This window comes from Podarcis muralis, chromosome 11 (genome assembly GCF_964188315.1).
Source record: "Podarcis muralis chromosome 11, rPodMur119.hap1.1, whole genome shotgun sequence".
Taxonomy (NCBI): Eukaryota; Metazoa; Chordata; class Lepidosauria; order Squamata; family Lacertidae; genus Podarcis; species Podarcis muralis.
This window is the reverse complement of record NC_135665.1, coordinates 55991025-56018702: the sequence shown is the minus strand read 5'-3', so window position 1 is coordinate 56018702 and position 27678 is coordinate 55991025. Positions and strand designations below refer to the sequence as shown.

General features: G+C 45.0%; 1 protein-coding gene across 6 annotated transcripts in view; it reads right to left on the bottom strand.

The window, feature by feature from the left end:
- Nucleotides 1-27678, bottom strand: part of MYO5B (myosin VB) — a 287447-nt gene that overhangs the window by 186906 nt on the left and 72863 nt on the right. For all 6 annotated transcript variants that reach the window (XM_077936491.1, XM_077936490.1, XM_077936493.1 and 3 more), the window contains exons 2-4: nt 14673-14783; nt 3263-3434; nt 951-1095 (exon numbers count right to left, since the gene is read on the bottom strand). In XM_077936491.1, coding sequence (XP_077792617.1) covers nt 951-1095; nt 3263-3434; nt 14673-14783 — 428 coding nt within the window. The remainder of the gene's footprint in view (nt 1-950; nt 1096-3262; nt 3435-14672; nt 14784-27678) is intronic.

Sequence of the window (27678 nt, the reverse complement as noted above, 5' to 3'; positions counted from 1 at the left end):
CCTCAGTGGGAAAATGGTGCTCTGCATGCCATTCTCAATGTGGACAAAGGCCTTCAAAGGAGACTTCTCCATAGTATGAATCACACTCTGTCAGGGACTAGGAGAGCCCAAAAGCTTCTGCTGCTGCCTTCCTTCTGACCCGGAAGAGGAAGGCAGCGTCAGAACCAGAATCCCCTTTGCAAGCATGTAACCAGAGGCTTCACCTTGCCTGACCATCAAAGGAGCCCTTATTTATCTGTCTACTTATATAATTTATACTCTGCTTTTCTTCATGAATTCAAAGCAACTGTTCAATGTCACACATTTCCATTTCCTTTAGCACTTGGCAGGCTTCTTTTCCAGTGCCAGATAAGTCAACAAAGCTAGTTTCCAGTCCAGGAGGTTCCAAAGATAAGTCCTAACTGCGAGCGTGTAAATGTATCTGTAAGTGAGGTGGAGGGGCTTGGCAGGGCCAGTGCTACTACTGGCCTTGGTGTTTGGTCTGAAGCATCTGCAGTCATCCAAAGGGAAGGGGAGAAGGGTAAAAGAGAGAACTAGAAGCCACGAAGCATGAACAGGCAATGAGAAGCAAACCCTCCTCAAACCACTAGCTTCTCTACCAGGCTATCATCATTACTAGTCTTCATGAATAAGCAGAACTGATAGCAGGAATTAGTGCACCATGGCAAATGCACGCTCAATTTCCCCCTGCAACGAAACCATGTGGACTAGGAAACTGCTCAAAAAGAAAGGAAGGAAGAAATTAAGTCGAAAACCTTAGTATTCGGCAGAAGCTGCTGGGTTCAGCATTCAGTAGCAAACATTTTACTCCACGACACCATGCCAATTGTGAGGATTTTCAGAGCCTGTCCGCCAACCGAATTTGGGTGCTTTCTTACATGAATATGGGATAGCTTTGGTTTTAGGGCACAAGTCTGTCTGGAGCTGGGGTGGGCAATTATTCCACTCACCTGGCCATCTGTTTATATGCTTCTTCTGCAACTGCAAATATGTGAGGATCCATGTCCCCCATGTTTTGGCCGCTGTATGCATAGATGACATCTTGTCCATAGATTGGCAACTGTTCGTAGGGATTGATGGCAACAAGCACAATACCTTGAAAACATGCAAGCATGCAAACAGTTAGAAGCCACGCCAAAGAAGCAACATTGTAAATACATTCTAAAATAAGAACTACCAATCAACTTTGAATCACTTTTCTGCTACATAAATGATGATGACGATGCTGTTCCAGCCTAGCTGTGTTTTGTGGACCGTGGTTTCTGTGACGTTAACATACGAGAGTGCTGGAGGTGAAATAGTTAAACAGGTTACCCAATCAGAACCCAGGGGGTGGAGTCAGAGGGACTATAAAACCAGCTCTGGGAGGGGGAGGGGGAGTTCGTTGGGAGTTGGGTGGTTGGTTGGAGTGAATTGGGATAGAGTCTGTGGGTAGGTTGAGTTAGTGTAGCGAAATAGGCTGAGTCAGGAACAGTTAGGGGCTAGGAAGACAAGTAAATATATGAGAGGTGGTTTAGTGAGTGAGAGCAGGGAGCGGAAGTTATAGGTCTGGATAGGCACCCCAGGATTGTAATGGACCGATGTCATTTATGAAACCACACGCTTGTTAAACTGCAATAAATAAACAGAAGTTTATGTTCCAATTTAACCCTGACTGGACTCAGTAGGTCCTGGGTGGTGGCAGCGAGAAATAAAGTGGTGGGACAGGGATCAATAGACGGTGAAACGTCCGGGGACCCTGTGTGATCGCCGCAGTTTCTTACTCTATGGCCACCATATGAGAATATATTTGAAAGGCTTCCACATTTCAACTCACCGCCTACCACTCTGCCCTCTGCAACCACAATGCAGCAAAGCTACAACTTGCACATGAGAGAGAAATGTGCACTAAGGCACGAGTTCTTTAGCACAGCCATTTGCACTGCTGAAGAGGCAAGCAGATTTTCCGTAAAATACAAATGCAAGTGGCTTGCCTCTTCAGCATGTAGAGGACTTTTTTTTTTTTAAAGGGAGCACTCTTCTTCTTTAGCATTTTCCTCTATTATTTTCAGGATGGTTTCAGGAGCACAGATGTCCCATAACCATTATTTAATAAACAACACAATCAATCAATCAATCAATCAATCAATGCTGAAATCTAAAGGTATCAGCGTTTTTCTCAGGGCAGGACAAGACAAGGAATGGCTTTTTCCTAGAACAAACAGTTCTCTGTGCTGCAGGATTTAAAAAGAAACTGGAGCACTTATTATACCACAGCTTTTGACTTTAGAAAAAGCCCTCAAGGTGACTTACAAAAGAAAATCCTGTAAAGAACATAAAAAAAGTACAGGGCAGGATTCGGAGATACTTCTTTGATGTGCGGAGAGAGCTTATATCCTGCCAAGAGAGATGTACATTTCCTGCTCATCTGTCTGCCTCATCATGTGTGCGAGTTTTCGTTTCTATAGTTCTATTATGAGAGATGCTTTCAGCCCTTTAACACTGTATTGTCTGTCTCCAAAAAAAAGGGTCATGTTTGAAGTAGTTTTTGCTGATTCATGAACGGACAGACACGTCTATCCTTTTGAAAACAAACAGAAAATCTCTTGTGCAGCAATAAACTAAGCTACCTGCTTAAAAACCTAGTACAGACATACCGTATTTTTCGCTTCCTAAGACGCACCTGACCATAAGACTCCCCTAGTTTTTAGAGGGTGAATGCAAGGAAAAAAATATTCTTTAAAGGGAGCGCTGAGCAGAGCCTGTATGCATCCCAGGCTCTGCTCAACGCTCCCTTTCACGAGCTGCTTGGAGCGTGTGTGTGCCTCTGGGGGGCTTTTCCCTGAGGAGGAGAAGACCCAAAGAGCCGCACACATGCTCCGCACGGCTCTTTAAAGGGAGCGCTGAGCAGAGCCTCCCGCCTGCATTCGCTCCATAAGACGCACACACATTTCCCCTTACTTTTTAGGAGGGAAAAAGTGCGTCTTATGGAGCAAAAAATACTGTAGTTATCTGGAAGCCTCCAGATGTTTTGGACAACAATTTCTCACAGTTCCATCCAGCATGGACCATGGCCAGGGAAGACAGAGGTGGTCTCAAGGGGCAAGACATCTTGATCCGGAATTAATAATTGCTGTGTTACTCTGGGCTACTTGTCTTTTTATTTTTTAAAAAAGCAGGGTGGTGACAGTCACAATGATCTCTTCTCATATTTCACACCCCTGCCACCTCCTTCCACCCCCCAAAAAAAATATTGAAAGAAATGGCACACTGCAACACTCACCACAGTAGGTGTAGATGTGGTTTGATTCCAAGAATCGGACTTTTAAGTTGTGCAAGACTGCAGGTTCGTGGAGGTAACTTAAAGCTGTCAGGTCGTTTTCTCCAACCAAAATATCTGGATTTCGCAAGAAAGGAAACTTGTTGGCTTTAGCATCAATGGGATATTCCAGAAGCTGAAATAGTAAAGAAAGAAAAATGTCGTTGTCATTGTCCCTTTCATTTCTATACCACGTTATATTTAAATGAAAAAATCTCAAAGCAGTTTACAACACGTTAAAACATCAAACAAAACGACCCTGGATAAAATAAATTCAAGCTTCAAGGAAAATAATTTCAGATCCTTCTCTATGTGGGATTCTGCTCTCTCCATATTTATTTACCTACTTAATTTATATAGCTGCCCCATAGCAGAAGTACTCTAGGAAGCCAGTGTGGTGTAGTGCTTAGAGTGTCAGACTAGGACGAGGGAGATCAGGGTTCAAATCCCCCCTCAGCCATGAAGCTTACTGTGTGGCCTTGGTTCTCAAACGCCTTAGTTCTCGAATGCTTTGGTTCTCAAACTCCGAAGACCCAGAAGTATGTGTTCCAGTTTTCAAATGATTTTTGGAAGCCAACCGTCTGATGCAGTTGTTGGCTATTATTTCCAGAGCACCTGCACCAATCAGAAGCTGCACCTTGGTTTTCAAACATTTCAGAAGTCAAAAGGACTTCCGGAACGGATTAAGTTTGGCGCTTTTGTTTTTGCTATTTATTTTGCGGAAGTTTTTTTGGTTAATTTGTTTTGGTTTCTGTGTGGAACCCAGTTCAGCTACTGATTGATTGTGTGACTGCGGAAATAGATAAAAGCCCCCTATCCAAACAATGACTATCATCAGTGCAGGGAAGAAAAAACCTTTTTTTAAAAAAAAAATTATCATCTACAATACTGTCTTATGTATTTTATAGTATAGCACATTGGTTATTGCTTTCATTTTATGGATCAATAGTCTTGTTAGATAGCAAAATTCATGTTAAATTGCTTTTTTAGGGGTTGTTTGTAAAAGTCTGGAATGGTTTAATTCATTTTGCATTACTTTCTGTGGGAAAATGCAGCTTGGTTTTGGATCGCTTTGGTTTTGGAACGGTATTCCGGAACAGATTAAGTTTGAGAACAAGGTACTGTTGGGATATATGAGTACTACGCAGCTGCAAACTAGCATTGAACAGCTAACGTCAAATCATATGGGGGAGGATGTTGGGATATGAGTACTACTGCTGCGTAGTACTCATATCCCAACAGGTACCACTGTAAAGAAGCTTTAGAAAGGTAGAGCGGCCAGTCACCACCCTGGCATGCAGAGATCTCCACATGGTCACAATTGGACCTGTGAGTCACAAAATGTGCCTGTAGTCTAGGAAAACAACAACACCTAACTAGATCCTGCACATTGAATGTAAGCCTTCCCCTGTTACAGGTATATTGCCTCTGGATCTGGAGGCTTCATCAACCGGTGTCAGAAAACTCGTCAGCGACACGGGAAGGGAAGGGAAACAAGCCTTAGCGATGTCCCTGCCTGCCCTCTGCTATGTGCGTCTAAGCCCTCTGTGCCTGAACCAGAACAGCTTGTTGGATGAAGTGAGCATCCTGGGAGTTCCCTTCCTGCTCTCGATTTGACAAGAGGCCTCCATTTTTCCTTTTTGCCGGAGGAACTTAACCGTCAAAGCTTTCAGGGGACTCGTGCAAAATTAATCCAGAGCATAAAGCAGATATTGAATGTGATATGACACGCCCCGGTTTAAATAAAGATGCCGCCTCATTGCTCTTGCCGCTGCCCCCCCCCAAAAAAGGTAAAAAGGAAATAGCACCCTGGGGGAGGTGACAAAGGTGTTTACAGATAAAAGGAGGAAATATCATGCTGCTTTAGTCTAATTTGGAGGCACGGCTGTTCGGCTGAGATGGAGCCAAAAACTCTTTACCATATGGCCACCCATATGTTGGAAATGACACAACGGCATGACTCATAAAATCTCTTCTGAGAGTTTGCTTTACATATTTTTTTAAAAAGGCTTCCCCTATTCTTTAGGGGAAGGAGGGAAGAGAGAGGGTTAGGTAAGGCAGATGAGATGTGAAGTTTGATCAAGAGATAACCCAAGAACAGTTCTTTGCATATTCTTTTGGAATCGTATGTAAACATGCAAATAAAAGTTATTAACCATAACAGCGGCAAAATAATAGTTTCAACGAGGAAAAGTCTCGGCCACCCATCTGCAAAATATCTAAATCTTTCTTGTGAAGGATGAGGACTGATTTTTCTCCCTTTTTTAACCCAGCATTACTAATAAAAGGGGTTGGCAAGAACATCAGCACAATAAATGCAACGTACAGTGGTACCTCTGGTTACATACATAATTCGTTCCGGAGGTCCGTTCTTAACCTGAAACTGTTCTTAACCTGAAGCACCACTTTAGGTAATGGGACCTCCCGCTGCTGCCGCGCTGCCACTGCACGATTTCTGTTCTCATCCTGAAGCAAAGTTCTTAACCCGAGGTACTTTTTCTGGGTTAGCGGAGTCTGTAACCTGATGCGTATGTAACCCAAGGTACCACTGTACTATATATGAATCTCAACATAATTAGGAGGCTCACCTCCCCCATCCTTTTTCATGCTCATATTATTAATTAATTAATTAATTAATTAATTCTGGATACTGCCCTATACCTGGAGAGTTTACAACACAAAATTACCACCCCACTTCCATTTTTTGAGTAATCCATAGTTAGGCATTACATTTGCCCCATCAACTGTTAAGTTGTGGGTGAACATATCAGACGACACAGCGATTCTTCAAACAGCTCTTGTTTATTCACAGGCCAGGACAGAACTGAACTGAACTGAAGGGTTCAGTCAGCCTGCTTATATAGAGCTCCAGTACAGCGTAACTGTAACAACTTTCTAAAACTATCCAATCACTGAACGTCACTTTCGATCCCTTATTTGCATAACTATCTACAGTATCCCCCTGCTGGCCCAGGGTGAGAACTTCAGTACATAACATCAACTGCTGCTGTCTAGCTGTAAAGCAACACTCTGCAAACCCGTGACAAAACCATAATGGAAGAACACAGAGTTTGGCGCTATCTGTGCCTCGCATAAACACTGGAAGATACGTGGCGCTACGTGCAGGCAGGTCACGGCTTGCGAATCGGCATCTTGTTTGCAGAACGTGAGCACCCTACGCCTTCATGTAGCAAGACGGCAAGCCACCAAGACAGATGACAATTCCAGAAGAGGAGTTAAAAGAGGAGTTAAATTACAAAGCCCCATCGTGGGAGAAAGACGCATCGGTTCTGACAGCACGAAGCAGAAGATGAATGCAACTATTCAAAACTTTTTTTTTTTTTAAAGCAATGATTTTATATAACACAGAGAGGCAATGTTCAGATACGCTTACGAGCAGTGGAGGGGCAGAAGAACCTTATTACAACGTTCTACCTTGCCCGGTAAACCTCTGTCTAATGCAGGGTGGTGGGATAGCTCAGTGAGCAGAGCACGAGACTATTAATCCTAGGGTCTTCAAGCCCCACATTGGGGAAAAGATTCCTACATTGCAAGGCGTTAGACTAGATGACCCTCGTGTGCAGAAATGGGGTTCTCCTTCCCTACCCATAATATTTAAATGGATCTCCTGGCTTTTCTAAATAATAATTTTGATCCTCAAAATCTTAATGACCTGGCAGCGTACAATCTCAAAAGGATAGATCCCAATTTCACTTGCTGCAAGAATGGGCTTACTCCATAAGTGATTTGGCAACAGCTGTTCACCACAATTCATTAGGTCTAGTTGGAACATAAATAATAATTTGACAGCATTGTCACTTCAGTCATTTACCCTTAATTTCACATTTCCTGCTATGAATTTTGCCTCTAGTATCTCTGCATAGTGACTCTGTTCTGTTGCCCAAGCCCAAAAAGTCCAGGGGCACCTGTGGGGTGGGGGTTCCTCTGGTCCCTTTCCTAATTTCTTTGGCTTCTGTTTAAAAGAAAAATAAACTCTCCAGCCCTTTACTCATGGATATAAAAGCATGCAGGCAACATTCCACACAACTGCCCATTAAGGGAACTAAACCTGGAAGCTGCCTTTCAATATCTTGGCCCATCAGTGCAAAGGCACTGGGTTAAAAAACAAGAAACAAGTTCTCGTTTTTGTTTTTAAGAAAGCTAACTGTATTTGGCCTGAATTAGGTGGCGCTGTGGGTTAAACCACAGAGCCTAGGACTTGATGATCAGAAGGTCGGCGGTTCGAATCCCTGCAACGGGGTGAGCTCCTGTTGCTCGGTCCCAGCTCCTGCCAACCTAGCAGTTCAAAAGCATGTCAAAGTGCAAGTAGTTAAATAGGTATCTGGCGGGAAGGTAAACGGCGTTTCCGTGCGCTGCTCTGGTTCGCCAGAAGCAGCTTAGTCATGCTGGCCACATGACCCGGAAGCTGTACGCCGGCTCCCTCGGCCAATAAAGTGAGATGAGCACCGCAACCCCAGAGTCGGTCACGACTGGACCTAATGGTCAGGGGTTAACTGTATTTGAATGCTTATCTTACAATCATCAATCTCATTTGCAGAGTTTGCACGCACAGTAAGCTATAGTTAATGTGTTACCATGAACTTGTCAAGTCTTCCCCACTTTGCTCCTCTCTGCTTGAGCTGGACAAAAACAAACCATACACCCTTGTCTTACTCTTACATCCAAACCAGGAGCTGTGATTTGTTTTGCTCCCCAAAAGCTATGATCTATTGCAAAGGTTTGCTCTTGGCTCGCCGGCCATAGTTTCTTTGAGCAAATCAACCCACAATCCCTGGGGTTCAGATGCAAACTAAGCCAGGGATTGTGATCTGCAACCAAACAGCCAAGAATTAGGAGCGCTCACAGTAAACCATTAAATATGGTTTACTGTGATGTCTAAACTGGACGATGGTGATCCCCCCCCCCCCTAGTTTCCATCATCAAAAAAGGCACAACAACATTTGAAGTCCTTGTGGCTAAAGTGAAAAGGACTTCTGCTGCTGAAATTCAGCTAATTCAACAGTTTCAAATAAAACCGTTTCAGATTACATACTCTGCAACCGCGAAGAAATCATGAATACAGACGAAAGCTTAACAAGGCCAGTTTGCAATCAGAATCTTTGAAGCACAACAGAAATAAAAAGGATGCTAAACACAAGCCAATACATCAAATCAAAATCAAATCAAATATCTTTAATACGGTCAGTGACCAGGAAGCAATTTATAAAAAATATGACATTAAAAGTAGTATTGTGTTACAAATAACAGTAGAAATATGGCCAATTCACAGAATTGGTGCTTATATTTATGACCAGGTTTTGACTTTTAAGGTTTTAAAAATTCAATTCAGGTGTCGCTACTGTTTATTATCGTTCCTTCGATGTTTACAATTTGAACTCTGTTGTTGACATCATTGCTCGTCTTATTCTTGTTGCAATGTAACAGTACTTTGCCACGGACCTGTTAATTTCAGGCTCTTTGTCAGCTAAGAGGTGTCTGATATAGGTGATCTGATACATCAACTTTCCCTCTTTTATTTAATTTTTGTATTATAATTTTTTAAAAAAATATATTGACAAATCCAGAAATTAATGGTGCGAGCATCCTTATTAGCTCTGCTTTGTCTGCATTCAGAACAGCAGCGGCCGTGCCGTCTTCTCCCACTCAGCCAAATCCATATTTGAAAGGAAGAGCCTTTGGGAATTACAGTAGTCGCAAACCCAGCGTCACTCCCTTGCCATGGATGCGCGCGGCTGAAGCAAGCCAGCCACAAGGGATGCAATTAGCACCACCTGAGGTTTACCCAGCAGGTCCTGAGCAGAAGCATCTACCCAGCTTGTTTTAGCAAAGATCACAAGTTTATTTGCCAGAGCCCGCACCAAAGGCTCTTTGATCGTCTGGGACCTGTTGGGTGCGATTTTTCGAAAAGCAACACAGTACCCAAAGTCATTACTCTCGGAGAGAACTTTCCTGCTCTGCCTGGTGCCGCTGAACAGCAAAACGACAGGCAGCTTGGGCGACAAGGTTGCAAGAAGCGCTTGGGTGATCAGATATTGCAGCCCACGGACAGAAGATCACCAGGTTGATGGACTAGATGGAATAGATAGAAAGGACTGACAGGACCCGAGACCAGGAAGAAGAGACGGTGGATGAAGATTGGAAGAAAGTTTAAAAATTCATTTAGAGAAATATTGTAAAATTAATGAGTGTTAGAAAAATCTTGGAATGAAACTATTAGGCTTTAGTAGAAATGTTATAAGGAGTTATGTATAAGTAAGTTTTTAAGTTTTAGGGCTTTTTATGGTAAGATGAGGTTAAAATAAATCAAGACAACCAAAGGACAGAATATAGTGAAAGATGGAAAGGATTTGCTGAGATAATTAACAATTAGAATACAAAAAAGGGAGGTGGGAGGAGGTCGATGAAACAAGTTAATGAAGATAAGGATATGGGAATATTGGATTTGTTTTTAATTTTTTTCTTGCTTTTGTTTTTGATTTTGATGTGTTGTGTGTTTTGTATTTTTTCTTTGTTTTTTATTGACTTGTACTGTTTAATCTCTTTTTCCTTTTTTTCCTTTTTTCTGTAATCTTAAATTCTTAATAAATATCATTAAAAAACAAACAAACAGATAACGCAGCCCAACTTCCTCTCTCCAACAACTGATAGCAAGGGCATGATGGATGGCCAGCCGCTCCCTGCAACTGGATTCAGGATCTGAGAAGCCTCAGCAAGCCCAACCTGCCCTTTCCGAGCCCTGAAAAGCAGCTCTCCAAAAGCATGGGGTGGGAAATTTAATAGATTTGTGGTGGAGCCACAAGTGGGCAGGGTCAGAACCGAAAGCGGTTTACAGTGGGCCCCTTAAGCTTCCCAGGTCAGGCAGGGCTGAAAACACAGGCTTTCCGCAGATAGAATTTAAGCTCCTAAGCCAGGCATAGGCAAACTCAGCCCTCCAGATGTTCTGGGACTACAACTCCCATCATCCCTAGCTAACAGGACAGGGATGATGGGAATTGTAGTCCCAAAAGGGGGACCCGGAAGGCCGGGTTTGCCTATGCCTGTCCTAAGCTATTAGTTATCGCAGGTTTTTGCCTCCTATCTAACAGTGCCCTTACTGTGTCCGTATCAGTCTGAGCTGTTTCTTTAATTGCATAAGAGCGTTAGTTATTCTTGAGGGTGTATGGGGTCTTAGGGGAAAGGTATCTCAGATAAAGGGCATGTTGTTCTCTTTTTTTTTTTTAACAGATATTTATTAGAATTTTACAAAAAGAAAAAAGAAAAATACAAAATAAAAATAGATAAAAAACAATTCCATCATTCCATCACTTTCTTTCATTTGCTTATTTCCCGGACCTCCTCACACCTCCCTTTTTGTATTCCAGTTCAATTTGTTCATCTGCCATTCTTCCAGAGTGGGTAGATCTTGTGTCTTCCAATACTTTGCAATAAGTATTCTTGCTGCTGTCGTGGCATACATAAAGAAAGTTCTATCCTTCTTTGGCACCAATTGGCCGACTATGCCCAAGAGGAAGGCCTCTGGTTTCTTCAGGAAGGTATATTTAAATAAAGGGGCATGTTGTTCTCCTTCTGGGGTAGTTTGTCCACCTCAGGTCCCCACTCAGCTCTCACCAGTGGCTCCATGTCAGAATGTGACAGTGGCCAAACCATGGGAAACTGCTTCCAGTTAAACCAGGTGAGGGTAGCCGATGGATCTCAAACCCTCAGTGAGTTAGGCACTTCCCCTGCATGTGAAGACAGGCTCTGGTGCATTGAGCGGATGAGATGAATAGTGGGTCCAGTGGTCAAGAAGGCAGTTTCTGCGTGTGCTGTAGAGGGAAGTGATGGGGTTCATCAACTTGGGAAGGTAGCCCATGTAGGAGAAGGAAAACTCTGATCCTAAACCTTCACTGCTTTTTTTTTGGGGGGGGGGGGGAGAAAGGACTAAGGAGTAAACCCTACATAAATCTAGAATGGAGCATGCACCACAACCTATTTGACTGGTGACAATAAAATGCTTCTTCCAATCCTGATTTCAGAGGGTGGAGGGAACCCTGTGGTTGCCATGGAAGGCCTCTGTGAGAACATGTGTGAACCCAAGTTCTGACGGGCTGTGTGCAAACAGCTGTGCCACTTCATTTCCTGCCATGGAGAACCTGAGGAGGTGGCTAAAATCTTGGAAACCTACTGTTAGTTTCTGTTTGCCACTGTGCAGTGCTTTGGAGTCACAAGACTCTGTTTACATTCCAGAAACATTCCAGGCTGTTGGAAGTCTCACGGGAGACAGGAGACGGATGTGACGTACTGGTTTCCTGTTCCTTTGTTGTTCAGTTGCTCTCTGCTCTCACAGAGAGGATGATTTCTTTTCTGTCTGCGTAGCTTAGAAAATAAAGCATAGTGATGTAGCCATAAATCTCATCACTTCCGTGTGCTGCTTTGATTCTCTGCTGAATGGGAATGTGCCTGAGCCTCATCAAAGGCTCAGGTAGTTAATCATGTCGGAGGGCGATTCCGGAAGATGAGATTTATCAGCTCGGTCGAACGCAGATTCCGACACTTACTACCTTAATATGAGATTCTGGGGCCCACCTCTTGAACCATGAGATGCAACAAAGCATCTCAAGTTGACCCTTTTCAGAATCCATGCTAGGTTCTGGGTCCTGATGAACCTAGGCCTCCTAGATAGGTGAATGCGCCACTCACTGGGTTATATTCTCATCCCGGGTTCCACCCTCCCTTTTAATAACTGGATAATGCATCACGTGCAAGCAATAGCAATGCTTATTTTTTCCTAGCAGGCCTTTTGAATTATTCACAATGTCCTTGGAGCATGTTCAGTTTGTAAAAGCTGCATCTGCCAACTGGTTTAGCAAGTAACAGAGCCCACTTGCAGCTAAACAATTTAAGAAGCCATTTGTGAAGAAATTTCAATAAACTCCTATTGCCATTATGCCAGCCAAGTGGGTTAAACGCAATTGTAACATTATCAGCCGCTGGTGCTTCAAGACAAAACTGTACCCATCATCATAATAAATTCTAGGCTTGTCACTGCAATGTTTTTAGTTAACAAAAGCAATTGCACCAAGTCCTTTCCAATTGCTATGTTAGCAAATGGGTTTGGGGTGTGTGTGTTTGGAGGGGGCAGGGGTTAAGAGCTTCTGAAGTCTTCCTACTAGTAGGATGTCAGCTTTTCCATATTTCAGCTTCGGAAATCTAAGCAGTGTGTTTGGCGTGATATGCAAATAGTTGATGGATATGCAAACTGAAGTGTGCTGAATTAGCAGACTCCATTGGTGTGGGTTTCCATCAAGCACTTGCTCTCTGTACCTATAGAAAAGGTGGGGGGGTAACAGTTCCACTTGACCACCACCACTCTTCCCCTCCTTGCCACACACACCAGGAAAGACAGAGGTTCTTCCCAAGCTCCTAGGATTGTGTGCCAGTAACAAAATCAACTCTTATGCCCCGCTGCCACAATTGCTCCATTTGATGAATGCTGTTAGACACAACCCTCTGTTGAGGTGAGAAGTATCTGTTGCACTATACCAGGCATAGGCAAACCCAGCCCTCCATATGTTTTGGGACTACAACTCCCATCATCCCTAGCTAACAGGACCAGTGGTCAGGGATGATGGGAACTGTAGTCCCAAAACATCTGGCGGGCCAAGTTTGCCTATGCCTGCACTATACTATCAGGGAAATGCTGTTGATGATCCACTGATAACTCTTGCCTAGCAGATGCCATCAGAGATGGGAGGCAATGGGTCATAGAATCATAAAGTTGGAAAAGATCCCGAGGATCATTTAGTCCAACCCCCTGCAATGCAGGAATATGCAGCTGTCCCTTAAGGGGTTCAAACCTGCAATCCTGGCACTATCAGACCACACTCTAACCAACTGAGCTACAGCCTGCTCATCTTCTGAGACACCATTTCCATCAGGCTCCTCCCTCCCTCGCCTCAACTGCCTCCTGGCAATCCATCAGGTTGCAGCATGTAGAGAAATATGGGAAGCAGGACCACTCCTTTTCATTTGCTGCGAGATCAACTACACTTAGGGGACGCGAGTGGTGCTGTGGGTTAAACCACAGAGCCTAGGACTTGCCGATCAGAAGGTCGGCGGTTTGAATGCCCGCGACGGGGTGAGCTCCCGTTGCTCGGTCCCTGCTCCTGCCAACCTAGCAGTTCAAAAGCACGTCAAAGTGCAAGTAGATAAATAGGTACCACTCCGGCGGGAAGGTAAATGGCGTTTCCATGCGCTGCTCTGGTTCGCCAGAAGCGGCTTAGTCATGCTGGCCACATGACCCGGAAGCTGTACGCTGGCTCCCTCGGCCAATAAAGTGAGATGAGCGACGCAACCCCAAAGTCGTCTGCAATTGGACCTAATGGTCAGGGGTCCCTTTACCTTACAACTACACTTGGCTCCTTGCCCCTCTGACCTCTTTCCATCTCAGCTGGTCACTGTAACAGCTACAAAACTAGCTTTAAAAACCAGCGTCTGAGATTGCTTGCTTACTTCTTCCTTCCTCATCGCTTCTTCCTTTTTTGTACCATGTCTTTTAAATGGTAAGCCTGCAGGCAAGACCATAAGCCAGTCTGAGAGCCCTTTGGCCGAAGTGAAATGCTTTAAACATAAACCGCAATGTTCGGAAATGCTTTGATACCCGAGAACTAAAAAGGAGCAGCACATATCTAGTTCCAACTAAGAAATCAAACAGAACCCAAGCAGGCAAAGATTGAGAGAGCAATCTTCCTTTGCTCTCTGCATGGGAGTGTGGAAAAATTAACTTCTTCGATGCGCACAGCTCAAAACAAGGGCAATCCCAAAGCTAAAGAAACCATTCGATCGCCACTGTAGATATCAATTCCTGCTCCAAATGCCGCTGTTTGAAATCCAACTATGTAGAGAAAGACATGGTTCTTTGCCAACCTTATTCAGCTTATTGTTTGTGTTGCCAACCCTTCAACTGATTGGTGGTGCCCACAAACCCCCTTTCAGCTCAGGTGCATCTTTATCTGTCTCACACCTGACATCACACATCACATCAGGTGTACAGCAGGTGGGCATGGTTTGGCCAAAACAGCCTAGAGAGGGTCAACTGGGGAGGCCTAGAAGCCTGAGTTCCCCGCCGCCCTCACTGCTACACACAGTTATAGGCTCAGGGCCGCCTCACACAGAACAGCATAAGAAAAAGCATAACTTGTCAATCATCCCCTCCAGAAATCTCTTCGAACATGAAGAGGAATATCTAAAAGGTCGGTGCTGGCTGTTTGGACTTCAAAACGTTTCCTCAGCATTTCTTGAAAACAACGAAACACAAGAAACAGCAGAAAACAGTGAACCCCCCCCCAAAAAAAAAATAAACAGGAGGACGTACCGTTTCATCTTCAAGTTTCAGGTGCAGAGTTTTATCCCCCTCCTTGTAATCTTTGATGATTTCTGCTGATTTCCAGACTTCCTCCGGGTCAGGAATCCAGACTCTCGTGTACTGCAAAGGTGAAAAGAAGGGAGGAAATTGTTACGGTAAATTGCTCAAGTAGAGAGACCTCCTCAGTAACACAAGAGGTTCATCTGTTACAGAATTCCGATTTTAACAGTGGCTAAAAAGAAGGCTCAAAAGCAAGACATAAAAGCAGGGGTTGGAGTAGAAGTCTCTCAATACGATATGATAATCTTTATTGTCATTGTCCCATACAGAACGAAATTGAAAAAATCTACATCAGACATTCAAAAACCAACAAGCCTGCTATTCCAGCTATTCCACCCTGGTTAGCCCCTAAAAACTCTGATACCCCATAACAGAATACAATATACTCACATAAAGACTACCTTACACTGCATTTAAAACCAAAATCGCATTTGGGTAGAAACTGTTTCTCAGGCGGCTGGTCCTAGTCTTTATAACCCTGTACCTTCTTCCAGAAGGCAGAAGCTGAAAGAGATCATTTCCGGGGTGCGCACTATCTCTGCAGCTTTCTTGTGGCACCTGGAAGCATAGATTTGATCCAAGGTGGGAAGAGTGCACCCAAATATTCTCTCTTCAGTCTTTACAACCCTGGACGGCATTGCTTTTTCCCTGACCGTGCAACTCCCAAACCACACACAGAGACCATAAATTAATACACTCTCCACAGTGCAATGGTAAAATGCCATCAACAGGTCCTTTGAGAGATTATTTTTCCGGAGGATTCTCAGAAAATACAACCTCTGCTGTGCTCTCTTCATCAGGTCTTTGCTGTTCTCTCCCCAGGTTAGGTCATCTCTTGGGGTCCCTTCCAACTCTAGAATGATTCCAAGATTCCATGTCTTGCCCCAAAGACTTACCGGGAGATGCCATGGATTGAATACAAGACCTTTTTATGCAAAGCACATCTTCTACCACTGAGCTACGCCTCCTCCTTGAGGAGTTGCCTTTGTGACACTCTAGGACAGGGGTGGGGTTCTGAATCCAACCAGTGGGCCAGAACCGCATCTCCCCCACACTGATAGTATGAGTCAGGTTTGACAGGGGAGTGTACACGGGGCTTTGCAGGGCACTGCCAACCAGCTGACAGGTGGTGCCTGTACTGTAAACTCCTTTGGACCAGTTGCACCTTTACCTGCCTCACACCTGTCCTTACCTGATTAAAGGTAAAGGGACCCCTGACAATTAAGTCCAGTCGCAGACGACTCTGGGGTTATGGTGCTCATCTCGCTTTACTGGCCGAGGGAGCCGACGTTTGTCCGCAGACAGTTTTTCTGGGTCATGTGGCCAGCATGACTAAGCCACTTCTGGTGAAACCAGAGCAGCGCATGGAAACGCCGTTTACCTTCCCACCAGAGTGGTACCTATTTATCTACTTGCACTTTGGCGTGCTTTCAAACTGCTAGGTTGGCAGGGGCAGGGACCAAAAATAGGAGCTCACCCCGTCGTGGGGATTCGAACCGCCGACCTTCTGATCGGCAAGCCCTAGGCTCAGTGGTTTAGACCACAGCACCACCCGCGTCCCTCCTTACCTGATTAGGGCATGGCTTATCCCAAACCAGATTGCAGGCCCAAGAGGGAGGCTTGGTGGGGCAAAGCAGGCCAGAATGTCTTCACCCCTGCCACAGAACATAAGGAGAGCTTGCTGGATCACGGCAATGGCCCATTGAGTCCATCATTCTGTTCTCCCAGTGGCCAACCAGATGCCTGTGCAAAACCTGTAAGCAGGACAAGAGCTCTCTCTCCTCCGGTTGTTTCCGGCAACTGGAATTCAGATACTTATGGCCTCCAACAGTTGAGGCAGACCATCTCTAACCTTGCAAGCAGCCACCGGAAGCCTTATCCTCCATAGATTTTAATCCTCTAGGAAGCAGCGGTGTTCATTCTTCATCTAAAGCTCCTCCCAACCTGACATGCATTATTAGGTTTGGAAGTTAATGGAAACAGACGTGCATAAACTCAGACGAGTAAAGACCCCATGCAGAGACCCTCTGCAGGCAGCTGTGTAGGGGGTTCATAAGAATGAAGGTTTATTGAACAGCATCATCGCGGAGAAACAGGAACAGCAAAATATAGTCCCAAGCGGATCACATTTACACTCTTGCTAATGGGCTTTTATTCAATTAGAGCTACAACTGTGCTCTGTGCAGTATGTGTCCGGAAGAGTTATGGCCTCGCAGGCTTCCTTTTCTGCTTAGGCAGATAAATGAGCCTCCTTCCAAGGAGAGCAGAGCTTGTTACGGGGGAAACTCCCATCCAACAGCGTCATGTTGCAAAGAGTCATGGTGCAACTCCTGATTAAAAGAGCTCTGTAGGCCAGCAGCATCTGAAGGGCTGCTGGTTAAGTCGCCCCGATTTAGAATAATGAAAGTGGGTGGACAATGGCAGCTAGCAAGAGGTTTGTCATTTCTGCAGTTAAAGCACAACTTAAATTCTAAATACGGTAGTCAGGATCCTGCTTTGTCTGTAATGAGCACTACTGTTGCTGCAAAAGATATTGGATATATACTCGATAATGAAACGGATTATGTCATTAATTTGTTTTCATCTTACAGTGGTGCCTCGCAAGACGAAATTAATTCGTTCCGCGAGTTTTGTCGTCTTGCGATTTTTTTTGTCTTGCAAAGCACATTGTCGGGAAAGTTTTGGAAAAGCTTCAAAAATCACCAAAGTCTTTAAAAACCTCAAAAAAGGCTACCACACCGCGTTCTATGAGTTGCTCCTCGAAGTCAAGTCGCAACTGTATTAACGGTGTTAAGAAAAAGGAAACAAACTTGCAAGACGTTTCCATCTTGCGAAGCAAGCCCATAGGGAAAATCGTCTTGCGAAGCAGCTCAAAAAACAAAAAACCCTTTCGTCTAGCGAGTTTTTTGGCTTGCGAGGCATTCGTCTTGCAAGGTACCACTGTATTGTGGGTGTTGTTGTAATACAGTGGTACCTCGGGTTAAGAACTTAATTCATTCTGGAGGTCTGTTCTTAACCTGAAACTGTTCTTAACCTGAGGTACAATTTTAGTTAATGGGGCCTCCTGCTGCCGCAGCCGCGCAATTTCTGTTCTCATCCTGAAGCAAAGTTCTTAACCCGAGGTACTATTTCTGGGTTGGCAGAGTCTGTAACCTGAAGCGTCTGTAACCTGAAGTGTCTGTACCCTGAGGTACCACTGTACTGGGTGACTGATGATGGCCTTAGGCTAAACAATAAAGATCTGGAAAAACACCCAGAGCTGTTTCTCCCTCTGTCTAGGAACTATACCAGTGTGACACATTTTGATGCATGCCAAGCTAAAAGGGGAGCAAGAGGAGACACGATAGAAGTGTGTAAAATTATGCAATGTATGGAAGAAGAAAAGAGAAGAAGAGTTTGGACTTGATATCCCGCCTTTCATTCCCCTTAAGGAGTCTCAAAGCGGCTAACAATCTCCTTTCCCTTCCTCCCCCACAACAAACACTCTGTGAGGTGAGTGGGGCTGAGAGACTTCAGAGAAGTGTGACTGGCCCAAGGTCACCCAGCAGCTGCATGTGGAGGAGCGGGGAAGCGAACCCAGTTCACCAGATTACAAGTCCACCACTCTTAACCACTACACCATGCTGGCTCCATGGAGAAAGTCCATAGAAAAAGGTTTTTCTCACTTTGCCACCACATCAGAAGTTGGGGACCTCCAATGAAGATGAACCTCGGAAGATTCGGAAGAGACAAAAAAGAAAGCACTTCTTTATGAGATAACTGCATTACAGTGGGTTGAACTAGATAACCCTTGGGGTCCCTTAGAAATTTATGATTATTCTTTGAGAACATAGTTAAACTAGAATTCACTCCTACAAGGAGTTGCGGCGGCCACCAATTTGGATAACTGTAAAAGAGGAATGGACAAGTTTATGGAGGATAAGGCTGTCAGCTATGCTCTGTCTCCACGGTCAAGGGCAGGGAACGCTGAGAACTGTATGTCTCAGCGAGGGGAACAGGGGTGTCCTAACAACTCTCAGCATCAACAAACTACAGTTCCCAGCATTCTTTAGGGAGAAATTCGTGACTGTTTACAGTGGTCTCATACAGCTTTAAATGTCCATTGAAGATGCGGCCTCTTTTCAGCATCTGACCTTTGTTGGCCCAGTGCCTGCTCAATGAAAACCATTTGCAAGACAGATCCTAAAAGTATTGCAATGGGAAGTCAATGGTTCATGGGATTTGGGACCCTGGGCAGTTCCACACTGGCTTTTGTTGACACTGCGTCCCCTCAAAAGTGGGTAAAAACCCTACACTAAGCACAGCTGAGGGATGCGGGTGGCGCTGTGGGTTAAACCACAGAGCCTAGGACTTGCCAATCAGAAGGTTGGCGGTTCAAATCCCCACGACAGGGTGAGCTCCCGTTGCTCAGTCCCTGCTCCTGCCAACCTAGCAGTTCAAAAGCACATAAAAGTGCAAGTAGATAAATAGGCAGGAAGGTAAACGGCGTTTCCGTGTGCTGCTCTGGTTCGCCAGAAGCGGCTTAGTCATGCTGGCCACATGACCCGGAAGCTGTACACCGGCTCCCTCGGCCAATAAAGCGAGATGAGTGCCGAAACCCCAGAGTCGGCCACGACTGGACCTAATGGTCAGGGGTCCCTTTACCTTTTAATCACAGCTGAAAACTAGATGCTGGCACTCCTGAAAGCAAACGCAATCCTGTGTACTTCAATTATCAAAATGCCCCTCAAGAGTTAATGAAATGGCAGCTGTGAATATATATATTTTTAATGCTTTGCAGCGCAATAGCAATGAATTCTTTATATGTATAATGTATAATTATTTTTAGGATTACACAATAGCTGGAGCAGCAGGAACTCATCGACGTTAATGAAGCTATCTAAATATATTGCCAGAGCAGCAGTTTTGCTGGGTGAAAGGCGGAGGGGAGGAGGGAGAGGATGGGTAGACGTGTGAGTGCCTCCAGAATGCTGCCTGCACCTCAGTTTCTACCTCTCAACACCTTCCAGCTCTGCAGTTGTTGGAATGGACTCCTGATTTTAATTACCATGAGAATGCAGGTGGGAGGGGGGTGCCTTTAAGAATCTTGGCATTTATTGCTCACAGGGCATTCTGTTTAATCGCAGTGCTTGGCTGTTTACCGTCTGCGATTCCTGAACCAATACTGGGGATGTAGGTAGTCAGTATCTGGAAAAACTGGAGACAAAGCGGTTCAGTAGCAACGTTGGGCCATGAGCCCAACCCGTAGGGCAAGGGTGGAGAAACTGAGGGTCATGTTCGCTTCTGGGAAATATTCCAGCGGTAGATGGGGCCAGAAGCAAAAGCGGGCACAGCAATGCATGCTGATTTAAGCTGGAACAGTAGGGCCACATCGGCACATTCCTTTCTGCCCTCCGTCCATGTAAGCAAGGAGCAAGGCAAGAACACTCAAGGAGGATGGAAAGTATGGTCAGAGAAGAGGGCATCTGGGGATACTCTCAAGGGGCAGACAGAGAAGACCGAAAGGCCTCATTCAGCTCCAGTGCCTGATGGTCCCCATTCCTACGACAGAGCAAGGCCTTAAGGATGTTCCCGGACAACCCAAGCAACACTTAGACAAGCATCAGGAGCCTTAAAGTGCACAGTCCTTCCCTAAACACGTCTGCTAAAAGTTACTCCCCAGGCTGCCTTCATTGAGGGAGGACGTGTTATGTCACCATTGCTACTGTTAAAAATTTGGAAGTGAGATAATCACTCAGAGATCTACTAGCAAATCCTGAGATACCTTCTGCCCATTATCCACATGGTATGAGCAATAGCCTGAGCTCCCAGGTTATGCAAAGCCAAACCATGGTTTAGCGTGAATAATAATAATAGTAATAATAATAAATTTTTATTTATACCCCGCCCTTCCCGGTTCAGAAAACCGGGCTCAGGGCGGCTAACAATAAATTTAAAACACTTAATTGATACAACAAAAACAGCATAAAATACAGTATGAAACGTGAAAAAGAATAGATTCAGAATTCAAAAATCAATTTAGGGGGGAAATCCATCCAATAAACATTAGATGATCACCAGGGCTAGCTGGCTAAATTAGTCCTATTTGGGCCAGCAAGGAGACCAGGGGAGAATTACCGGTAGCTGTGGGATCCCAGAGCGGGTAATCTTCATAAAAAAGGGAGGGGGAGGGAAAGAAGGGGAATAAAAGATCAGGCTAAGTTCAGGTGGAAAGCCAGGTGGAATAGTTGTCTTACAGGCCCTGTGGAAGGAAGTTAAATCCTGCAGGGCCCTGGTCTCATGGGACAGAGCACTCCACCAGGTCAGAGCCATCACTGAAAAGGCCCTGGCCCTGGTGGAGGATAATCTAACTTCCTTAGGGCCTGGGACCTCTAAACTATGATTATTCATGGACCTTAAGGTCCTCTGTGGGGCAGACTAGGAGAGGCGGTCTCGTAATGTGCTCCCAGAGAGGAGAGCACAGCTGTCTCGCTCCTCCCTGGTTTGTTCTATGTGAGTCTAGAGCAGTGGTGGGAATTCCCATCATCCCTGACCACTTGTCCTATTAGCTAGGGATGATGGGAGTTGTAGTCCAAAAACAACTGGAGGGCCAAGTCTGGCCACCACTGGTCTAGAGGAAAGCTAGATCAAGAGCCTGGGTTTGGGTGACACCCTGAGCACATCACAACAGCAGAATGACCAGGGAGAAACAAAGCAGCCGCAATCTCTTTTCCCCAGAGTTCTCGTGTTTGCACTAACCTTGGCACGGCAAGCAAACAAGGCCACCATGTGTTGCGAACTGGAGGAACTGGTACATTTATTTGCTTTCCACCTCAATTCTCCACATTTTCAGCGAGCGCTCAAGGCTTGTCAACAAACAGCAATTTCTCAAAAACAGCCGTCATATATTACAAGCATGAACAACGTCTGTGGGGGGTTTGATGCACTCAAGTCACTTTCGGGAGAGGAAAAATCTGCATGGGAGTGATAGAGTCAAGGCAAGAGAAGTATTTGAGGGTGGGGGTGGGAGGAGTTCAAAAAGCCTTTTAAAAATGCAAGGCGCTTTATTGACAGGCTATGAAAGTAGAAGCCTTCCTCTTGCCTTGGAAAGACGATCCTTGGAAAATTACAGCACTTACACAAGTAGGTTTTTGTAAGACTCTGCATGCAGAAAAATGCAAAAGGAAATCACAACCACCACTTTTTAGCACTAGGGTACCCCAGATACTGGGACGTGGGTGGCGCGGTGGGTTAAACCACAGAGCCTAGGACTTGCCAATCAGAAGGTTGGTGGTTCGAATCTCCACAGTGGGGTGAGCTCCCATTGCTCGGTCCCTGCTCCTACCAACCTAGTAGCTTGAAAGAACGTCAAAGTGCAAGTAGATAAATAGGTACCGCTCTGGCGGGAAGGTAAATGGCGTTTCCGTGCGCTGCTCTGGTTCACCAGAAGCGGCTTAGTCATGCTGGCCACATGACTGTACGCCGGCTCCCTCGGCCAATAAAACAAGATGAGCGCCACAATCCCAGAGTCAGTCACGACTGGACCTAATGGTCAGGGGTCCCTTTACCCTTTACCTTTACCCCAGATACTATAACAAGGAACAAGGAACTCTATAAGGTAAAGGTAAAGGTACCCCTGCCCGTACGGGCCAGTCTTGACAGACTCTAGGGTTGTGCGCTCATCTCACTCTATAGGCCGGGAGCCAGCGCTGTCCGCAGACACTTCCGGGTCACGTGGCCAGCGTGACAAGCTGCATCTGGCGAGCCAGCGCAGCACACAGAACACCGTTTACCTTCCCGCTGGTAAGCGGTCCCTATTTATCTACTTGCACCCGAAGGTGCTTTCAAACTGCTAGGTTGGCAGGCGCTGGGACCGAACGACGGGAGCGCACCCTGCCGCGGGGATTCGAACCGCCGACCCTTCGATCGGCAAGTCCTAGGCACTGAGGCTTTAACCCACAGCGCCACCCGCGTCCCAAGGAACTCTATAGAGTAAGACAATTTACAGAAGGCGATATATGAAAATGGTGCCGCAGTAGTTCCTGTGTTGGTTACTTAAGACTGGATTACTGCAATGCGCTCTGTGAGGAGCTTCCCTTGCACTCGACCTGGAAGCTGCAGTTAGTGCAGAATGCTGCAGCACAATTGCTGACAGGAGCAAGGCCTTGTCAACATAAAACACCAGCGTATCAGAGATCTGCACTGGTTTGCCAAGTTGAAGGTTTTACTATCAGCATACAAAGCCCTTAGCAACTTGGGACCAGTTTGCCTACGAGATCGCCTTACCTCACATGTGCCCATTCAACAGTTTTGATCGGCATATCCACGTATTGCCTGTTCCATGATTGTAACAACCCAATCGATCACTGTGGCAGCCCATGCACTTTGGAACTCCCTGCCTATTGAGATAAGGCAGGCATCTTCACTTTACTCATTTTTGTGATTTTATATGGTAAACCGCCCTTGATCTTCGGATGAAGGACGGTATAGAAATACAGAAATTTATTGATTAACTGGTGGGTTTGATTAATTAAGGTCTTGCCTGAGATCAGTTGCTACAGGGACCCTCTAACCCACACAGACACCATCTATGGCTATTCCATCAAATCATTACAAAAAAGCAAATGACTCCAAATTTGCTCGTTTTTCTCTTCTTTCTTCCCCCTGCCCATTTTGTGTCCTGCCCACGAGACTATAAGTAGTCCTGGTAGGGACACATCTGATTCCCCACCCCCATCCCAAATTATCTAACAAAATCAACATACACCTGAGAATGCTCATCCTCAGAATTGATTGAATAATCCCTGCCCACACCAAAGGATAATTTTGGAGGAAAAGGACCTCCTCTTCCTCTGTGCCCAAAATGACTATTGGTGGGCTTACAGAGTAAGCAAAGCTCTGTGCTGCCTCTAATCCAGAGGTTCTCAACTGTGGGTCCCCAGATGTTGTTGGACTACAACTTCCATCATTCCTAGCCAGCAAGACCAGTGGTTAGGGATAATGGGAGTTGTAGTCCAACATCATCTGGGGACCCATAGGTTGAGAACTACTGCAATCCTAAAGGCCAATCTACAATACTAAACAGCAGCCTCCACTAATCTGGTGCCCTCCAGATGTTTGGATGACAATGTCATCCTCAGCCCCAGCCAGCACAGCTGCTTTGCCTTCCAAAACACCTGGAAGGCACCATTATAATCAATAGGAGTTACTGCAATTCATGGATTGCACGTTACTCTAACACAGTGTTTACCAAACTTGAGTATCCGGCTGTTTTTGGACCATCCCTAACTACTGTTAGCTAGGGATGATGGGAGTTGTAGTCTAAAAACAGCTGGAGGCCCAAGTTTGGAAAACCCTTCTCTAACTGCCCCATCTCTTTTTTTAAAAAAGTGCCATTTTTGTGGGACTTAGCTCTTGTTCCATGCATGAGCAAATTGCCAGCAAAGCGTGCTGTCAGACCAATTTCTTATGAATCACACTTTATAAAAGAGGACCTAATAAGCATTTTGAAGTACACCCACATTAATAAACGTTCCCAGTGGCTTCTGGAAAACAGACTGAAGTACCGGGATTTTGACACAAAAACAAAACACTTAAGGATGAGCACATAATCTGTGCCTCCAAAGTTAACCATTTTAAATAGGATCAACGAGAAGCCGTTAATGCATGAAGACCTTTTTGAAATAAAGGTGCACTCGCTCAGAGCACAGCTCTCAAGAGGAATCCGAAAGAGCAGACGGCATTCAGCGACAAGTTTCTGACACTAAATCTGTTCTTAAGGAGGATTTAAGACCTAACAAATAAAGTTAAGGGGCTGTTCCGAGAGGATAGCAGGGATTGTATCACACTGCCGACCAGAACCTCAGTTCTCATTTTGACACGGCTATGCAGTAACACAGCAATGTGATGGAAGAAATAGGCCATTAATTATAGGCATCTGTGAACGTAAAACAAAAATGTTAATCACCCCCCCCCCCACACAAAGTTTTTCTCCTGGCTTACGCACACATTCCTTTCCTCCACACTTTCCAGGCATGGTCCATACTTTGAAGCTCTGGGTCTGAAAGCACTTAAAAAACAAAACAAAACTCTGAAACTTCCCACATGAAGAAAACCTGCTCTTTAAAGCTGAATTGGAGCAAATGGCAATCTGCAGAAAACCCAAATTTTGTTGTGCTTCAGCTTTTTCATTCCAGGGGGACAAAAAAAGAGCACTTGGACACAGATCTGTGCCTGGAAAGACTGGGGCAAAAGATGAGTGTGGACAAGCTCTCACTGTACCTCTTTATGAGTTACTGTTCTGACTTTGCCTTCTTCATCAGCCTACACATAGGTAGGTATTGCTAAGGTTTTCCAGCTTGTCATTCTAACTTTAAGAACCGGCGCCTTAACTTGCTTTCCTCCTCCTGTTAAGTCTATTTGCCCCGGTACTATGACTGCCAGGTGATCTCCAAGGTCTCAAGCGGAGGCCTTTGTCATCAGATGCTACCTGACCCTTCCAACACTCTGGGTGTGTCTTCTTTCAGTCATGCCCAGAAGAGTGATGTGTGCAGAAAATATAGGCAACTAAGCCTCCGCTGAGCTTTTTGACAGTGGAACAGACTCCCTCAGGAGGTTGTGGACCTTTTAAGCAGAGGTTGGGTGGCCATCTGTCTTGGATGCCCTAGTCGAGATTCCTGCATTGCAGGATTGGACTAGATGACCCTCAGGATCCCTTCCAACTCTACAATTTGGTGATTCTATTATTCTAACTACCTGCTCTACTCCAGGTACTTGCCATCTCTCCAGCTATTAGGAGCTCGAGCTCGGCAGGATTCAAATCTGGGCAACCCACAAGTAGCGACCTGGCCTTACCTTCATAGATAGATTGCAGCAGGAATGTAAGAAACGCAATTAGCAATTACTAGTACAGTGGTACCTCAGGTTAAGTACTTAATTCGTTCTGGAGGTCCGTACTTAACCTGAAACTGTTCTTAACCTGAAGCACCACTTTAGCTAATGGGGCCTCCTGCTGCTGCCGCGCCGCTGGAGCACAATTTCTGTTCTCATCCTGAAGCAAAGTTCTTAACCTGAGGTAATATTTCTGGGTTAGCGGAGTCTGTAACCTGAAGTGTATGTAACCCGAGGTACCACTGTATGAGTAGCAGCATCTGGAACATATGACATCAAAAAAGTTGAGACAAAAAAAAAAAGGTTTGGAGTTTATGTATAGCAACCTCGTTGCTAGAGGCCAATAGGGATGTTGAAGAATTCTGAAAGAAAAGAGCAGAAATGGCTTGTCTATTCTTCCCATGCCCAGAATGGCCAACAGTCAGGGATGATGGGAGTTGTAGTCCAACCACGTCTGGAGAGCCACAGGTCAGCCACTCCTGATGCAGGCCATAGCTTTTTGATGTGAATTCAACATTAGCTAAGTTGTCTTTCTTTGCCCTATGTTTGGTTTTGAAGAGACCATTTGGTGGTTGTTAATTTATGTTCTTTCTTTTGTACCACTTCAGAACTTGCTGTTAATGTCGGTTTCATTTGACTGATTTTTACTTTGTATTTATTTGTTTTTATTCCACACTGAGGGTTCTTTGTAAAGGCAGAAAGAGGACCTTAATGAATTAAGTAGTCAAGGAGTAGACTCCCTGGGTTTCCACAAACCATATTTGAAATTGGGAGGCGAGGGATGGGGCAGAAACTCATAAGCTTTGACTTTTACAAGTCTCATCTAAAGCTGGATTAGCCTTCAGTTCAGCCAAGTAGTTTTCTTTGACAGGAAAAGTCAAGAAAGTTATTTGGGTCACCGTTTCATTTTACAGGTGACATCAGCTGATGAAACAAGATTTTCACTCTCTTCCTGCTTCTTGTGTTTATTATGTGAAAAGTCACATGTCTATTCCTACAGGCAGAGGCATGTTGGTTGCTATCACCGCACAGTTAACAACTACGGGGGCAATTCTGATGCTAGACTTGGAATTCCTTGAGCATACAAAAGAATTACGAACTCACCACATGGCAAAGGTCAGTGAACACGGAAAGCAATCAAGAAAAGCCAAAACAGGTTTCACATTCCTGGAGAAAACACTGGTAAATACTGGCTTATACTTGAGTAAAGAGAAAGACACCCCCCCCCCCCCAAAAAAGGCATAGTTAAGGAAAGTAAAAATTCTCCATGTGCATAAATGGTTTCCCACTAGCACACAACACTAGGTAGATAAAGGCTCAAGTTACAGCATTCATTGTTGGGGTGTACAGGAGTATCTGCTGGAGACATGGAGACTGATGGAACGATCCTGTGAAAATGTGGAAGATTTTGTGAAGAGCTCACCTGAGCCTTGCAAGAGTTCTGGACTCAGAAAACTCTGGTTCAGTAGCAACTGAACTTTGCACTTGCGGACTTAGTCTCAGCAAGGACTGTGTAATCTGGAACCCTCTCTGGGCTCAGAGAGTGAAGACTTCTTGTAGCAACCGTAAATAGTGTGTGTGTGTGTGTGTGTGTGTGTGTGTTTGTCAAGTAAAAGCTATCTCTGCTACACAGTCGTTTCCTGCGGCAAGCGTAAGCACTCGACTGAACCTCCATGGTTCATACAAAACACCTAACTTGGTTGACAACTATACTGACAGAAAAGACAATTCCATGAACTAATAGTGAATGCAATTTTCTGAGCGTGGGTCTTTACATAGCTGCAATGGCACCCCCACATACAAAAGAGAGGCATCAGTAGGCTTGGAGGAACTCCCTCTTCCAGTCTGCAGAAGTGCAAGAGGTCAAAACCTCAGGTGGTAGATTTTGAAGTTCATACAAAGACTGTAATCAATTACACTTTCTTAAAAAAATAAAAATCTGTTTTTTCAAATGTTTCATGAGGTTTGTATTTCTATTCTCCACACACTGCTATTGTTAGTTGCTTGGGAATCATGCAGAAAGGTGGGACAGAAATTAAAACTAAACGGGGGGAAACCAACAAAATGTTTTCAGTCAACATTTTGA